This window comes from Vigna angularis, chromosome 7, assembly GCF_016808095.1.
Source record: "Vigna angularis cultivar LongXiaoDou No.4 chromosome 7, ASM1680809v1, whole genome shotgun sequence".
NCBI classification, from domain to species: domain Eukaryota; kingdom Viridiplantae; phylum Streptophyta; class Magnoliopsida; order Fabales; family Fabaceae; genus Vigna; species Vigna angularis.
Window position 1 is genome coordinate 7,533,013 of NC_068976.1, and position 18,437 is coordinate 7,551,449.

General features: G+C 34.4%; 2 protein-coding genes across 2 annotated transcripts; one reads left to right on the top strand and one right to left on the bottom strand.

Moving 5' to 3' along the window:
* The first annotated feature begins 97 nt into the window (after positions 1–97).
* LOC108336932 (uncharacterized) lies at positions 98–1,033 on the top strand. The gene has a single exon (XM_017573376.2). It carries the CDS (start codon positions 98–100, stop codon positions 1,031–1,033), a length of 936 nt encoding a protein of 311 aa, XP_017428865.2.
* Positions 1,034–10,216: 9,183 nt separating this feature from the next.
* Positions 10,217–12,277, bottom strand: LOC108337695 (amino acid permease 3). The gene is made up of 6 exons (XM_017574270.1): positions 12,163–12,277; positions 11,836–12,069; positions 11,580–11,673; positions 11,276–11,490; positions 11,038–11,177; positions 10,217–10,870 (listed from the first exon to the last, which is right to left on the bottom strand). The coding sequence occupies exons 1-6, from the start codon at positions 12,275–12,277 to the stop codon at positions 10,217–10,219; spliced, it is 1,452 nt and encodes a 483-aa protein (XP_017429759.1).
* Positions 12,278–18,437: the final 6,160 nt, after the last annotated feature.

The window sequence follows — 18,437 nt, forward strand, 5'->3', positions numbered from 1 at the left end:
TATGGTATCAGAGCAGGTCTAATACCTGCTCTGCTTCCGCTGCCTCTGCTGCAAATCTTGGTATCTTCTTGGGCTATTTCTTGTGTTCTTTTTCCTCATGGATCAGGGGGATCAATCATCCAGCCCTTACTATCTACACCCAGGTGAATCTTCCAACCCATCCAGCCCTTACTATCTACACCCAGGTGAGAACCCGGGTCTCACACTCATTAGACAAATTTTGAACGAGAACAACTATTCCTCTTGGAGTAGAAGCATGAGGAGAGCTTTGCTTTCCAAGAATAAGATAAAATTCATTGATGGATCTATAAAGAAACCCCAGAAAAGTGACACATTGTTTGATGCATGGGAGAGATGCAATATGATGATTTTATCTTGGATAACAAAGACTCTTTCCCCACAAATTGCTGAAAGTGTTATATATGTTGAAGAAGCCAAAGAATTATGGGATGAGCTGAAAGAAAGATTTTCCAAGGGTGATTATTTCAAGATTTCTGATTTACTTCAAGACATACATTCTATTAAACAAGGAGAAAGGGGACTGAGTCAGTTCTTTACAGACTTAAAGATCCTATGGGAAGAGTTGGAATTCCTAAGACCCATACCTACCTGCACGTGTAAAGTTCCATGCAGCTGTGATCTCTCAAGAATCTCCTTGAAGTATAGAGAAATGGAACATGTGATATGTTTCTTAAAAGGACTAAATGAATCCTACAACACTGTTAGAACACAGATTCTTTTAATGGATCCTCTTCCAAATATCAATCGGGTTTTCTCTCTTATTATGCAACAAGAGAGACAAGAGAAACATGGCTCTACAGATATCAAAGTTATGGCCAATGTTGTTGACAGAAACAGTCAATGGAAAGGCCAAGGACGGGGTTCTGGATTTTGTGGTCAAGGAAGAGGAAGAGGTAGAAATCCTAACTATGGTAAACAATGCTCATATTGCAACAAGATGAACCACACTATAGATGAGTGCTATTCTAAGCACGGGTACCCACCTTGGTATAAGAAAGGAGACATCAACTAAGATAAAAGGAATGACTGGAGTTCTGCCAATGCATGCCAGAACAACACTGAACCTGAAGGGATTCAGAACACACAGCTTACAAATAACAGTAATGTTTTTAATTCTTTCACTACTGAACAGATGCAAGAGCTTCTCCGGATAATAGACAAAGTTGATGAGCCCACTCACAATGTCAATCAAGTTCAAAGGGATGAAACTGAGAATAAACAAGGTAATCTTTCCTAGATAATAGACACTGGTGCCACAGATCATGTGACACATGATAAAACAAACTTTGTTACTTTCTATGAAATTAAACCTATCTCTATCAGATTACCAAATAATACTGCACTTACTGCTAAGCATGCAGGAACTGTGCAATTTTCCAAAAACTGTCATTTTCAATGTCTTGTATATTCCTGAGTTTTGTTTCAATTTAATTTCTGTTCCAAGTCTCATTAAGGACTTGAATTGCAGTCTGACCTTTTCTTCTAAGACTTGTCAGATAAAGGAGAACCATACATTGAAGATGATTGGATGTGCTAATTCTTGGAAAGGACTCTATTATCTGCAAGTTTTCCCTAAACCCGATCAAAGATACATTTCAAAGACTGCTTTTTCTTTTAAGAATGTTGATGTAAACCTGTGGCAATATAGATTAGGCCATCCACGGGACATAGTTATAAAACAAATATGCGAAAAGTTTCCCTATGTAAAAATAGGTACTAACACTGTTTGTGACACCTGCCATTATGCTAAACAACGAAAATTGCCATTTTAAAGAAGTGTTTCTACTACTACTGAATCCTTTGAAATTGTGCATTGTGTGGATTTCTATAATTTGCATGGAATCAATCATCAAAGGAGTTGTGTTGAGACTCCTGAGCAGAATTATGTTGTTGAAAGAAAGCATCAACACCAACTAAATGTGACTCGTCGCCTTCTTTTTCAAGCTAACATCCCTAATGCTTACTGGTCTTATGCTGTTGGGCATGTTGTTTATCTAGTAAATAGGTTGCCTACTCCCATTCTCAATAACAAAACTCCCCATGACCTCCTCTATAACTTGCCAGCCACCTATTTAATCCTCAAAACCTTTGGATGTTTGTGTTTTGCCTTGACTCTTGAACATAATAGAAGTAAGCTTGACCCAAGAGCTAGAAAAGGAATTTTTCTAGGATACAAAAGTGGTGTGAAAGGTTACATTGTGCTTGACATAAATACCAAGGAACTCCTTATAAGCAGAAATGTTGTCTTCCATGAAGACATTTTTCCTTACAAAAACCTGCAAGGCAACAACGAAGATTATGATGGTGAGGAGGACAAAGCTGATTCCCTCAATGATCTTCTAAGAGATCATTATCCCACTAATGATGACATACATGCTGAATTGGATGTTACTGACCAAGAAGAGGTACAACAACCCTCTAATGATGGAGGAAACAGTGACAATGCAAGAGACAGTCAAGAGATTCAAGGACACAGAAGATCTGATAGACCCAAAAAGACTCCTGAATACCTAAAAGATTATGTTTATCAGGTCAATCAATCCCTATCTATAAAGAACGGTTTTAAAACCCCACACCCGATTTCTAATCTGTTGTGTTGTGATAACTTTTCAGAAAAACATTTAAGGTACACCATGACTGTCACTGGAAATAAAGAACTCAGATCTTACAATGAGGCAAAAGGCATGAATGAATGGGTAGAGGCCATGTAGAGAGAGATCAAAGCTCTGCAAGACAATGACACATGGGTTTTATCTCCACTTCCTCCAGGAAAAACTGCTATAGGATGTAAGTGGGTGTATAAAACAAAATACAAAGCTGATGGTAGCATTGAAAGGTTCAAAGCCCGTTTGGTGGCGAAAGGTTACACACAGCAGGAGGAAATATATTATCTTGACACATTTTCCCCTGTGGCTAAACTAACCACGGTTAGGTTGCTCATTGCTCTAGCTACTTCAAACAATTGGTTCCTACACCAACTAGATGTTGATAATGCTTTCCTACACGGAGATCTTAATGAAGAGGTGTACATGGAACCACCCCCAAGTCTGAATATCCACAATAAAGGGCAGGTTTGCAGGTTAACCAAATCCTTATATGGCTTGAAACAAGCCAGTAGGCAGTGGTTTGAAAAACTATCTTCTTTTCCAATATCTGCCAATTATATTCAATCTAAGTCTGATCACTCCTTGTTCACTAGAAAAACACCTACAAGTTTCACTGCTCTACTTGTATACGTGGATGATATTGTGTTAACAGGAAACTCTATGATGGAAATCAATTGCATAAAAGAACTCCTACACAAGAGGTTTCAAATAAAGAATCTTGGAGAACTCAAATACTTCCTAGGATTGGAAGTGGCCAGATCAAAAAGGGGTATCCATCTATGTCAAAGGAAATATGCTTTGGACATACTGGAGGAGACAGGAATGTTGGGATGTAAACCTTCTTCTACTCCTTTCCTAAGCGACACAACCTCATTGTACAAATTGGACAACTACCTGGATGATCCAAGCCCTTACAGAAGGCTAATAGGGAAGTTGCTCTATCTTACAAATACAAGACCCGATTTATGCTTTTCAGTTAATTTACTTAGTCAGTTCATGCAATCACCTACTGACTATCATTATTGTGCCATTCAGCACATTTTAGGTATATTAAATCCAAGCCCTCTGAAGGGTTATTTTTCGCTGCTGACTCTCCTATGCAACTAAAAGCCTTTAGTGACTCTGACTGGACGACATGTCCCAACACCAGAAGATCCATAATAGGGTTCTGTATCTTTCTCAGGTCCTCTCTCATTTCCTGGAAATCTAAAAAGCAGAGAACTATTTCCAGATCCTCCACTGAAGCTGAGTATATAGCTCTTGTTGCCACTGTATGTGAAATACAATGGCTCTACTATCTCCTACAAGACCTTCAAATAGAAGAGTCAGGGATCCCTGCCTTGTATTGCGACAACAAGTCTGCACAGCACATAGCCCATAACCAGAGCTTTCATGAACGGACCAAGCATATTGAGCTTGACTGTCATGTTGTTCGTGAGAAAGTTCAGGAACATCTTCTAAATCTCCTTCCCGTGCGATCCGACGAACAGCTTGCCTACATCTTCACTAAATTCCCACATCGCGTCAGATTCAAGTCGATTGTACCCAAGCTTGGACTGATGAGTATACACCGTCCAACTTGAGGGGAGGATGTTGAGAATCTGATAGATTCATTACTGTCAAAAGGACAGTATTTTTGGTTTCCTTTTCCTTTTTAGGTTTTACTGTTTTATTTTACAAAGCTCTATAAATAGAGCTCCTCTTTTTGTTTTTCAGTGTAAGAAACAAAATACATTAATGAGAATACAATTTACAGAAAGGAGAAAAGGTTGTGTTTTACTTACCTTTCTTGTTGCCCTCTCCATTTTCGTCTTCTTCACCATTGTCATCCGCCGCCTCTAAGGTCGCCGGACTGCCTTGCCGTGGCCCTTTCTCCATCGCCTGGAAGAACCTTCTTGACGCTCCGTTCTCTCTCTTCTCACACGCGGGTGTTTCTGCCACGTCTGCTGCTTTTCATTTCACCAGTGATCTTTATCTCTCTTTCGGGCCATGATGTGTTGGGCCATTCTTTTAAGTGCACAGTACTAAGCCCGATCTTAATAGGTAAGTTCAGGAAAAACACACTTCATTCACACAAATCCCCTCATATCAGAGAGGGTGAATAATGCTCTATATCTTGCAAATTTATTCTCACACTCACTCCCAAATCAGTGCATTTGAACATGAAAGAAACCTAAAATCGATCGCTCCAAATCAGTGCATACACTACAATCCATTCACGCGAACACAACATAAAGGATATGTACGATGGACTTAAGAAAATATTATGAGAATCCATTAGTAATGTAGGAAAGTGCATTTTTTAAATGATGTTGAGTGATTATTTGAATGTTGAGTTAAGTAAAGAAATGGAAGGTCATAGCATTGAGTCGAGCATTTCTTATCGAAAGACAAGTAAAAGAAGACAATGTCTACATGTGAAAATTGTTGTTTGCATTTTACCCGGGAAGAAGTATGGTATGATATTTAACTTTTGTGTTTAATTATTTAATATTAAGGTTAAAAGTGACAATAATATACACAGTCATTTGTAACATGTGATTGTTGTTATTTTTCTATGAATGAGATAATCGATTATCACTTAAGATAATGTGATAATCGATTATCATTTAAGATAATCTATTATTTCAATGAAAAATTTATAGAAATAGTACACATGAAGGGATAATCGATTATCATCCTAGATAATAAATTATTCGATTATAACTAATGATAATCGATTATTACCAAAACGAAACACATTCCGAATGTGTTTTCTTGTTTACAATAATCACTTTAATGGTGTGAGCAAATAAAAATGTTTCAGCTAATATTGTGCAAGATGAAAGTGATGCAATAACCTAGCTTAAAATATAGTTTTTGTTGTAAATCCTTTTTATTTTGAAAAATTCTAGTGTAAGTTAGTGTATATATATAGCTTTGTACATAACATACTTTATAGATGATTTTGATATAATAGTTATATATGTTTGATGATTATTGTATTTATAATGTTTTGTTTAGTAGTTGTATTTTACTAAATGGGATATCACAATAATATTATTAATTAAAAATTAACATAATTAAAGTTTACTTTTTATTTTACAAATATTTGTTCTATTTTGTGGTGAATGAGATTTCAGTTGAAACCAAATTCAAACTCAATTAAAAGTTAAAAATGTTTTCAAATGCATATTTCACTCTAGTGGCTAAATGAGTTTTAATTAAAGTAAAATTCAATTCAAACTTAATTAAAAACTTTTTCTGATGTATTTTTCACCTTATTCAATTGAATAGGTTTTAATTAAAAATAAAATTATATATATATATATATATATTATAACTTTTGTAAAAGATAAAATCTATTTGTTACAAAATTTACAATTTTATAAATCTTTCACCATCTTAATATGATCCCAATTTCATGTACTTACATTGTAAAAGATTAAATAAATAACTCAACGTGAAAATAAAACAAATAAAATAAAATATAGCTTTTAATAAAATATAGTTTTTGAACGAGTGAACTCCACTATGCGAGTGAGAAATAAAAGTGTGCACACTTTTACAAATTTGGAAATGCAATTTTGACAAAAAATAATGACTTAAATAGTTATTAATTTATTCTTGTAACATCCCAAAAATATAGTTCTAAACCATATTTAAGAGTCCTTACATTTAAAATAAAATAGAACAGTTACACGAATAAAATTTTAACTTACCGTTATCCTAAAATAACCATAAATTAAAAACTTTACAGAAACCTATACTGACCAAAAACCATTTTAACTTACCGTTATCCTAAACTAACCATAAATTAAAAACTTTACAGAAACCTATACTGACCAAAAACCATAAGAACTGACCGATCGGTTATACAAGAAGTGTATCAACCGAACGGTCCTATACTGAATACAAAAACAAACCCAAGACCGAATGATCTTACTCTTAGCGAAAATCATCATCTTATGCCAGCGTCTGTTCCAGAGAAGCTTCTGCACCTTCTGCTCACACTCACAGGGTGATCATTGCAAAGACAAGGACGACCGAATGGACAACATGACCAGATAGGAAAATAAGGGTAAACTAGTGTAATTTAATTAACTATGTTAACATACAATTCAGATACACACATAATACAATCATATATATACATAAATCATACAAGCATGTAATAACTAATCACTTTACACTGACTGTCCGGACTAGTATGAATATGAGCTATGACTGTTCGTGCACTCGTGGATGGTAATCTAAAAACCTTATGATTATCGTAGCATGGAAATCCCTTGAGCTGCCACACGAGGTTAACCCGTTATTCCTCACCTTAGGTCAAGGCAACACATATCGCCCAGGCTAGGGCCTCCTGCTATTCTCACCACATGCATCACCATTCTCTATTTGAGACTCGGTGACCATTAGAATGTTAGGATGAACGCCAATACTAAGCTTCCCCTATTCATACTTTTACCACAATACAACCAACCACTGAGACATTCCTCCTTGGAATTCTCTTTCAGATCCATAATATAATTGTCACATCATACTTTCTCATTACATTAGAATTATCACCATTCCTCATCCATCACATCTTTAAATAAATATCACACCCAACAGTAAAACAAAAATCCCACCTTTGAACATGACTGAACGGAAGAGATCAACATAAACTATGGACAAGACCGAACGGGAGAACACTCCCTATATATGAATATGACCGAGTGGTCATCTAGAGATTAAGACTTACGCATGAGCCGAACACTATTAGCTTAGACCGAACACTATTAACTTGATCTGAATACTATTGAATTAGACCAAACACTTATTGGTTAATGCCAACCACTAGTAGACCATTCCAAACACTATTATCTTAGGCCGGACACTCTTAGATTCAATACAAGTACAAGGCTACGTAATATGAAGAGGTCGAGTGCTAGTCCATGATCAAGCACTTCTAAGACAATACATGACCGAGCAGTCATAAACAGATAAGACCTATAACAGACCGAACGTTATATTGAATTTAATAATAGCACAAGACCGATCGGTCATTAACTGAAATTTCATAATAGCAGAACTCAGTTAAGACCAAGCACCCAAGAAAGTCGAACAATCATTAACACGTAAGGTCTCATAGAGACCAAACACAGTTAAGACCGAACACCAGTACTAGACTAAGTGCTAGTGTATAACCGTTCGATCTTTAACTGAAAACTCCACAGAAGTATAATTCTGTTAAGACCGAACATAGTGGGAAGACTGTACGGTCCATGAAGGACCTTCAACAAACTACATAATTCTGCAGAATGACTGCAGAATTATGAACAACACCAATCTTACCAATTTTATTATGCTCACCCAACTTCTAATCCTTCAAGCTTATATCATACCTTCTTATATATTAATTAAGAGTACCTAAATCTTTTTAACATCATTACAAGAGTTTCATTCATAGATTTGAGGATCAAGTCTGCAAAATCATGAACTCAATGACCGAGAACCAGATTTACTAGTTTTGGTACAGTTTTGAGTAATTCAAAGGCTCTAACCAGTTCTAAACAACTTGACCATATTTTCCCTACCGACCAAAACCCAAACTACCAAAATTTCCCTACTTTTACCATTTCACTTCCTCACAATTCTCTCGGCCATGAACCAGAATTATACAAAAAAGCATTCAACATGAATACCACACACATTATCAATGCCGAACACAAAATCATTCAATTTCACATACATGTAACATCATCAAACAACATTTTCATACATCAAAATCAAGTAATTAAATTAGCTAGCTTCCCTTACCTCAAACAGACCAAACAACTTCTATTCTCCAAAAATTTGTGCCCAATTTCAGAAATTCTATAAACACCTAAAGCTCACCGATTGATAAGAAGAGTTCAACTAAAGGACCATAAATGTGATCAGAATTGGGAAAAGAACACTTATGAACACATGCAACCAGAAACTTGGCTTGCATGTGTCTAAAAGTTATAGAATCTAACAATAATCTAAGAAGACAAGACTTACCAACTCTAAACAAGACCTTGATCGGTGGAAAGTGAAGCCCTTGACACCAAGAAGACTCAGGCGTTGCCTGATTGATGATCGGAAAAGGAAGAAAGTGAGAACTCAGAAGGAGGAAAAAAAGAAGAACTCAGAAGGTTTTGAAGAAGAAGGTGCATGCAGGAAAATGACACGAAAATTTGAAACTTGATTTATATACCATCGTCAAAACCGATCGTCCACTATGCAGCCTACACCTATCTTTCACTTTCTGAATTTCAGGAACCCTTACACCTACACTTGACTTCCACTAACACAGATTTTAAAGGTCCTAACAATTCTCCATGGTAAGTTTGTGAATTTTGTATACGGGATTAAAATTCTATTTTTTTCAATACTAAAATGTAATTTACATGTGTAACTTTTTTTAATATTAAACTTCTACGTTTGCTAAAAGTTTTTAGAAGGTTTTTTATTTGTGGTTTTCATAAAATTTATATATTTTTTTATCCTTATAGCTATTTATTGATATTTTTTAAGTAATAAGCTGAATGGCAAGAGACTATTTATTTCTGACCAAAAAATGATAAATAAATATATGATGCAAACAAAATGTTATTTCCAATGCTAGAGTTTTCTCTCCACATTTCTTTTAGTCTTTTCTATTAAACGATGAAAAAAAAAATGAAAAATTAACACGTATAGAAAATATTTCAAGATTTTTCATTTTAGTTGGATTTTATCGTTAAATAAAAAAATTATGCAAACTTTATTGAAAAGGAAGCGATGTTTACCTATTCTTTTCAAACAAAATGATTTTAAAACAAATACATGTAAAAATTATAATATGAGTATTTATTTAAAATAATTGAATTAATTAGAAATATAAAACATCTACACTTAAAAACTAAATTAATACTAAAGAAATTTGAAAAAGATAGCAATCATCATTTTAAAAATAAATTGTCACAAATTGAAAAAAAATATCACTTACAAATATAAAAATCAAATAATTAAGAATATTATAATATTTATACTTGTTAAATAGAAATTAAATAATTGAGATAATTACACATGTTTAAATATTTAAATTAATACAAAATATTAAAAACAGATTTTAAATATTTAAAATAAAAGATATAAAGAAATTAAAGACCCTTACAAATGAATCAAAACATGTTCTTAAAGACAAAATTACTAATCAATTCTTACCGATTTCTTATTACAAAATAGAAAAGAGAATGAGACAGACAGAGAGGTTCATGATGCTGAGAAATTGATTTCTAAATAATCGATTTCTTACCTTGGAAGATTTGGTTACCTTCGTAAATTAATTCAAAAATAGGTTATTTCAGTAAATACAAATAAAAGAAACTGGATATTATGAAATATAAATCGGAAAACCCGTAATTTGAAAACTTACGTATCTTGCACTACGGTTTTTTTTTTTCATCGGAAATTAGGAAGCAAGTTTAAGACATGAAAACACTCAGGAATAAACAATATCACCTATAGATTTCAAATTACCAAAATGTCACCTTTTATTTTCGTAAATTGCTAATGAAAATCTCTAACAATGATCTTAACAGAGAAATGCCAGTCAACTAGTAATCGGTCATGAATGGCTTGTAAACTTTAAGACCATCAAGAACTCCAGCAATGGAACCTACTGCAGCTACCATTGCCAAGACGAAGCATGCAGCACTAAGCATCTCCAGGCATATCCATTTTGTGCTCCATTTTGGTATTTTAGTTTGAACTATATACATCTCCACTGGGAAATACACGGTGAGTGGCCAATATGCAATGGCACCAATAAGCCCCACAATGTCATTGAAGAACGGTAGCAACATTGCCATGACAGTGCAGCAGATCACAAAAATTGTCCTCCAAACCAATCTGAAAAGGTTGAGCTTGAAGGGTTTGCAACCAGGGATTGGTACTTCAAACTCCTTCCTTATAAAATCACTGTCTGGGAATTTTTGTGCTGCGAGTTTTTCAATAAATTGGAACAGCGGTTGGCATTCAACTTGGTATGCACCGACAAGGTGGACAACAATGGCAACATTGGCTATGTCGAGGAGCCAATATGGGTTATAGAAGCCAAAACCAGTTAGCAGGTTTCCAGGGCTTGAATCTCCAAAAGCTGCATAGCCAAAACCACCACATAGCAGATAGAAAATGCTTGTCACCAAGACACTCACTAAAGTAGCCTTCGACATTGTCTTTGACTCTTCAGGAGGTGATTTGATTGTGTCCTGTTTCATGACAACCCCTGTTTTAGTTTATACTTCAACTTATCATATTCACATTTAGAATCATAAGATTCTTGATGTAAAAATTCAATTCTGATTAGAAAAAACATACAAATAAGACCTATGAATCTATCTTTTGAACAGTGAAGTTCATATGAATGTAGATGTACCTGAATTTCTATAAGGATCATTGAGTAGGAGTAGGCAAAGGCTATGTTACCGAGAGCTTGGAAGGTCCTCCAAATTTTTTGGGTTTCTGAGACAGCACCAATACTTACACCAGTTAAGCTTCCTTTAACCATTCCGTTTTCTGTTACAAACACAGTTCAAGTCAATATGATCAATCCTCAACTCACAATGATATAATAAATGACAATTCTCTCTAACATAACATGAATAGAACCATACCTATAACTTTAGCAATTCCAAGACCAAGTCCAATTGCAGAGTATGTGAAAGACATGACAGCAGCCACAATAGAGAGCCACCAGAACTGATCGAAATCTGGCATTTGGGATAATACAATTTCCGCAATTCCAAATGAAATCATGTAAACACTGCTGTTCCTTTTGCATGAATCTTTTCCTCCGCTATTGTGATAACAATTAGACCTTTTAACGGCCCTGTTTCATGAACAACCCAAAACATCAATTAGCACATTTATTCTTACACTTTCATCCACACAACAACACTTGCATCTTTCAAAACTCACATCATGCTTACGGAAGCTGCAATGGTATACCCGATTGCCATTCCGAAAAGGTTCGCATACTGAACCCATCCACAGAACTTTGCATTCATACGACCTTCAAAACCCAAGAATATTTTTCTTTAGTAAAAACATGAATAAGAAAGTGAAGTCGTTGCTGTCAACTTTGATACAAGCTAGTTTTAATTTATACCTTTTCCGGAAATATTATGAGAAAACATTACAAAATTACCATAATTGAGTTGAATAGCATGCATACCTAGGTGGGATCTAACAGCGTCCATGTAAGTGTAATTTCTATTGCCGGTGATTTGGTCTCCAGTACGGTAACAAGCAGCTAGAAGAGCGGAGGTATAATAAGTCAGCACAGAGAACAGAGTCAATGAAGAAGGACCAGCAATCCAACCAAGCTGAGCAATAGCCCATGCCAGAGACAGCACTCCAGACCCAATAGCAGCTGTTATTATGTGGGCACTTGCAGTCCACATAGTTCCTGTATTATGAAGCTCAAAGTGAGTGAGTTTGAGATGACTACTTATCAATAACCAACACAAATACTTGGACATTTTTGAGGATATTTGGTTACCAGTTCTTTTGGGACGCCCATCATCATCAAAGGAATGGGAATCTGCTAGTTGAATCCTGCCATTGGAGGCTTCAAATGTCTCTCGATAACTTCTGCTTACACCTTGTTCCATCATCTTGCTTTGAGAAAGACACCAACCCAAATTTGGCTTTAGAGTATATATGCAGCCTCAGATTATGCTCACCGTTCTGAGGTGTGGTTTCAAGATGTTGGCCAAATGCAGCTCGAAGACAAAAAAACACTTCAATTTGACTTTAGAGTATGTATCTGTTCTTTTGTTTTTTTCTTAATTGATTTTCAATTAACTTACGAGTTAGTTGTTTCTACGGTTGTTTTTTCAGACTCTCAAAATCTTTATTTATCTTTACAAGGATGAAAATGTATGTTCTCAAAAATCAACCAAATAATCCCAATACTTTAAAATAAATCATTTTCTTAAATCCCATGCATATAAAAGGCTTTCTATAACTACAGAGTATATTTCAAACTTTACTAAGTTTTGTGCGATAAAATGTAAGTAGACCTAGTGTTAGAACTAATTTTGATACAAATATTTAGAGTCATACAATTGCTTAATCAAGTAGAGAAGTTATTTAGTTTGGTCTAAAATGGTACAATTATTTTTTATCTTCTTAAGCAAGATTTTAATTTCAAAATTTTGTAAATAAAATGAACTAATCAAATGATAAGGTCTAATTAAAATAGGTGCTAACACTACAATAAAATCTGGTAATTAGATATAGGAAAAATACTTGTCAATAATTTAGTGTTGTTTAATGAGAAAATACTGACGGAAAAATACAGTAGCTAACTAAAGTTAATTAGATATGGTGTAATACATGTATAATTGTTATTCTTTTGAAAAATTCAATATTTTTAGTTATGGAATAATTTTATCACTAATCTATAGCTAATAAATGCGACTTATATATTATAAGCTCATAAGAAGCAGAGTTAGATCATGTTCACAACTTATTACTGGGTCGTTTGGGTCACAACTTATTATGTAGCTGTTACTTCTAAAATGTAGGAGACTTGTTATTTTAAAACCTATTCAGTATGTTCTAATGGCATGGCAAATCTAATCTCTTTGGAATGTAAATTCTCACTTTCTGTCCCCCATATTCCTGTCTTATATTTCTGCATTTTTGTTTAAATTATTTGTGTCCTCCTTTCTATGCATTACAAAAGTTTGATGTTGACCTAACTTTTTGTCCAATGTGATTTCATTTGCAGATAATGTTTGTCAAAACGAAGTGGTTGAAACCTCAAATGAAGTAGTGTTGTATTTTAACCATATTTGTTCAGAAATATTAAATATCGAAAATATGTTTGTTTTATTCTAAACTAAAAGTTTTTTCTATTTGATAATTTTATTTTCTAAATGTTTATTAAGTCTAATTCGTGCTTCTAAGTATGTATCGTCTACAGGAAATGATAATTCTATAAATTTTAAATTTTAAATCAAAATATCAAATAACAATTAAATAATAAATGTTTTGTTAATTAGATAATTAGTTATAAGCTTTATTTTTTATTCTTTGTCCTTCTAATAACTAACTTATACATTCTTTGCTAATTCATAACATAGTTTTGAGTTTTTTTTTTCCTTTTTTTAGTAATATTTAGAGTGTGTTCACTTTTGAAGATAAATTTAAGAGAGAGAACGAATATATAAATTTGAGAATAAAGTATGTATTATTTTTTTAAAAAAAATTGAAGATGACAGTAAATTTATAAGTAAAGTTTATGAAAATTTGTGAGAGGTTTCATTAATGTAATAGATTAAAAAAATGTTTTAATAGATAAAAAATTGTGATTATCAAATTGTGTTTAATGTTATAAGTAATATAAAATGGTAATTATGAATTACATATATTTTGAAAAAAATTATTTGGAATACTAAAATTAAAAAAATAAATATGAATAAATAATACAATATAAATCAATACCACCACCATGGATCTCCTACAAACAAAAAAGAAATATTAGAATGAGTTAGAATGCAATGAAATTAATTACAATCTCTTGGAATGATTTATTATTATTATTATTATTATTATTAATGATTATAAGTATTAAAAATGAATGTATTATTTGATGAGATTATAATTAAATTATTATTTGTATTAAAACATAATTAAATTACTAAATTAACTAATCATGCATCCTTAATCATAATATTACAAATTACTATATATTTTTACATAAGCTTGATACTATAACCTAAACCCATAAATTAAATAAGATTTAAACCCTTGAACCGTCCTCATATTTGTGATATGAAATTCACATATATTTTAGCTGGTTGGGAAGCACAACATTTGATTAAAGAATATTAAAAGATGTTTTGCCACGAGATGATCCGTTGGTTATACTTAAAGGTAAGATGGTTCATTGGTTTTTTTTTTGGTTATTAGTCACCGATTAGTGGTATCTGCATAATATTGTAGGAAAGTATTATCTTGGGGATGTTGGATTTATGCTGAAAAGAACATTTATGACCCCATATAAAGGTGTAAGATATCACTTTAAAGAATTCACACAATGAGGACCACGAAATCCACACGAGCTCTTTAACCATCATCATTCATTCTTGAGAAATACCATTCAAATGATGTTCTGTGTTTTGAAAAAAAGATTTCCCATTATCGCTAATGGCAATGAACCCCATTATTCTTTGAATACAATGACATATATTATGTTAGCTTGTTGCATCCTTCATAACTTCCTACATGGTGTGTGATGAGTGCATATTTATGCCCACATTTATGTTTGAAAATTAAAATTTTGATGGGATAATTGTGTTTAAATGGTTGATTTTAAGTGAATTTGTGATGATTGGAATTATTGGGTTTGGGAAATAAAGAGATGTAAAAAGTAAGTTTTAGCGCATAAATTATTCTTGGATGTTCTAATGTTTATTTGTGCAACTGAGAATATAAGTTTTATTGGTTCAAATGGCAATTCAAGGCCCAAAATCAGGTTTTATTTGGAAAATAATGTACAGATGGGCCAAACAGACAACTTTTACCCTTGCACCTCCCAATTTCCTTACATACACCCCTCTTCTCTTAAACAGGCCCAATACTAAGCCAAACAGTAACCCTATTCTAAATACACCCCCTAAATTTCCTTACCCATACCCTTCCTAAGCTAGACTCCACCAGATCATGCCACGTGTCCAAATCCTCTCCACACAGATTTAGCCAACCAGAACATGCCACCTCATGCCTCTTGCTACGTCAGCCCTGTCTTCTCTAACAGAGAAACCCTAATCAAGCAGAACCCTAGCCGTCACCATGTGCCGCCACCGTGAAACCATCTGCGGCTGCCGCGACCTCCACGACCACCATTCCTGCTAGTCGCCGCGGATACAGGTCAGGCCGCCACCATCAACCGCGCCGCCGCTCCGCCTCCGTCGCGCATCATCATCCGCAACCTCTGTCATCTTCTTCGCATCTCCATGGCGCACCGCAACACCACTCTTCATCGCGCCTATCCTCCATTGACGAAAGCTTGGCACAACCATCTTCATCTTCTCCATTCTCGGAACCCAATCGTGATTCTGCCATGGATGTCGCGTCGCCGGTCACCACTACCCCACCATCTTCATCATGCAAAGCTCCTCTGAAATCATCACCAAAGCCGCCGCAAGAACGGCCATTACAGCGCCTCAATCATGCGCCATTTTTCTCGCGCACCACGCGCAACCGTCGCACCAGCCACCGCGACCTTCGCCACCATCCATCATCTTCACCACAGCTCCTCCATGGCAGCCACCTAGACGCCGCTCCCCATCATCAACACACACCTGCATTCAGAAAACCCAGAGACAAATGTATCATCACCACCGCAAAGGCGAAAGCGTAGAGAAGATCTCGTTCTCGCGGCGGCACAGGAGCCTTCCCCAATCTGAAACCCTAATTTTGGGTGGGAAAGGGGCTGACACGTGTCAGCACCTCATTGGTTCGTCCTCCTCTGGTCAAATCTGGTCAACAAGCCTTCTCTGGTCAAAGTCTGGTCAACTGAGGGGCTTTCTTGCAATTTCAGAAACTCAGAAGGGGCTAAAGTGCAGATAGAGGAAATTTCAGGGCATTTGTGCAATTTTGGAAATTCAGAAAAGTTAAAAGATAAAATTCAGTTGTTGAATTAATTTAATTTGGGAATATCAACTGAAAATATCTTCCAAATAATGTTATAATTATCTAAATCTTTCAGTTATTTGGAAGATATAAGATAAAAGATTATATCAACTGAATACTCAGAGTTCAAGCCGAATCAAGCCCTATATAAAGAGACCTAGAGACTTCACTTAAGGCATTCATTCTCTCATACTCCTCTCACTTTTCTTTCATCTTGTATTCAACTCCGTTCATGGAGAGCTAAGCATCTAGGGCTATTCTGCTGTAATTCCCTGATGGATTCTGAGGTTACGTTAAGTTAATGCAATTGTTTATTTTGATTATTTATTTAAGTTGTTCTCTCTCTATGTCTTTCATCTCTCTATCTTGTTAAAATCAAAGATTTTTGCATCATAATATGTTTCAATCTACATACATATTGATTATATGAGTTTTAGGGTTTCTAGGTTTAAATTGAGAATCTACTTTGATTTAATTTAGGAACTTTCATATGATTAAATGGTTTTTACTATCAATTGAGAATGTACTTTGATTGATTAGTAATAATTTCAACTATAATCAATTGAGAATTTACTTTGATTGATTAGCTTTTAATTTGGTTAGGAGATTTAAGAATAGACATGATTAAACACAATAAAATTTGATTGAGAATGTACTTTGGTTGAATTTATTGTGAATAATCTAGAAAGGTTTTGCATTTGATTGAGAATTTACTTTGGTTAAATGCATGATCGCCCTCAAATTAATTAAGAATGTACTTTAATTAATTTGAAACTTAAACAATAATCAATTGAACAATTATTTGTGAATAACCGATGATGAATCTATCTTGGAAAAGCAGTGGAATAAGCCTAATTCATCGTAACTATTTTTAAGTTTCTTATTTATTCTTTAAACACTCTTCAACCATTACTTTTATTCATAAGCATTGCATAGCATTCGTAAGAATCACAGATATTCAAAAGCAATTCCGTGTTCGTTGGGAGACGACTCAGGGTTACTTCAACCTTGTCTACTTTCTTGAATACTACTTGGCAATACTGAAGTTGCCTTGAAAAGTAGTATTAATTTGATAGCTTCAACGACAGCTTATCAGTGTGGAAAACGATGAGTCATTGGTTGATGAGGTTGATCGAGAATTGATGGAATAACAACATCAAAGGATGAGTTCTCAAGTTCGTGAAGATGACTATAGGGTTAATTGTAGTATAGGGAAGTTTTTGCAGAACAAATGTGGTGAGATTATGAAAACTCTTAGGTATTGTAATTAATTGTGTTGTTTGACTATGTAATTTGTAATGTCAAAATATGGTTTGTATTAAATGGGTTAATGTAATATCGTGATTTTTTTTTCCCAATTAGGTTTTGACATGAATGGGGAAAGAACGTTGCCATAGAGTCATCCGTCAGGACACACGAGTTTATGAAATGGATAGAGGAGATGGACAAACGAGTTCTAAATGTAATGATAGAAGAATCTCAAATGGGAAACAAGGTTGAAGGAAGCTGGACCACCTAAGCATATAATAATATTGTCAATATCTTCATTAGTTTGGGTGTGTGGGAATTACAAAAACTAACGTTAAAAAAAAGTTTTAAAGGACAAATGGTGTGAGATTTACGATTTGTTCAGTTCACTTAGTGGATTTGCATGGAACGCAACATCTACACGCTTTGAACTAGAAGATAAAGTTTGGGTCGATCTAATCTAGGTAATAAAGAGATTTCTTAACTATTGCTATTTAAATTACTATTTTAACCAAAATGCCTCTTTTTTTGAATGGGTGTGGTTTGCATTTCAAACTGCGGCTAAGTGAAGGGTTAGTAACATTAGATATTATTATCTAATACTGATCAAGCTACTGAGAGTGGAGTGCAAGCAACACGTCAAGCATGTCACATTCGCCAAGAAGCTCGTTTAGTTGTTGACCTTAAGGGTAAAATGACTTCATTCCAGCATCACCTCCATATATGGATGACTATAGTTTAGGGGCTACTCAATCTGTGTCATTCATCCCATCCAGGGCATATTCTTTGTGTGGTTCGAAACGAAAAGCCCTTATGGTGGATTTAATGGAATCACAACTTGACAAACTAACTATAAAGCTAGACGAGTTTATTGATGTCATG

Excerpts from the sequence above, each read along its gene's own strand:
- LOC108336932 (XM_017573376.2), top strand. The coding sequence starts at position 98 with ATGGATCAGGGGGATCAATCATCCAGCCCTTACTATCTACACCCAGGT.
- LOC108337695 (XM_017574270.1), bottom strand. The coding sequence starts at position 12,277 with ATGATGGAACAAGGTGTAAGCAGAAGTTATCGAGAGACATTTGAAGCC. Across the intron at positions 12,070-12,162 it reads TGGGCGTCCCAAAAGAACTG|GAACTATGTGGACTGCAAGT; the intron begins GTAACCAAATAT and ends TTCATAATACAG. Across the intron at positions 11,674-11,835 it reads CGCTGTTAGATCCCACCTAG|GTCGTATGAATGCAAAGTTC; the intron begins GTATGCATGCTA and ends TGGGTTTTGAAG.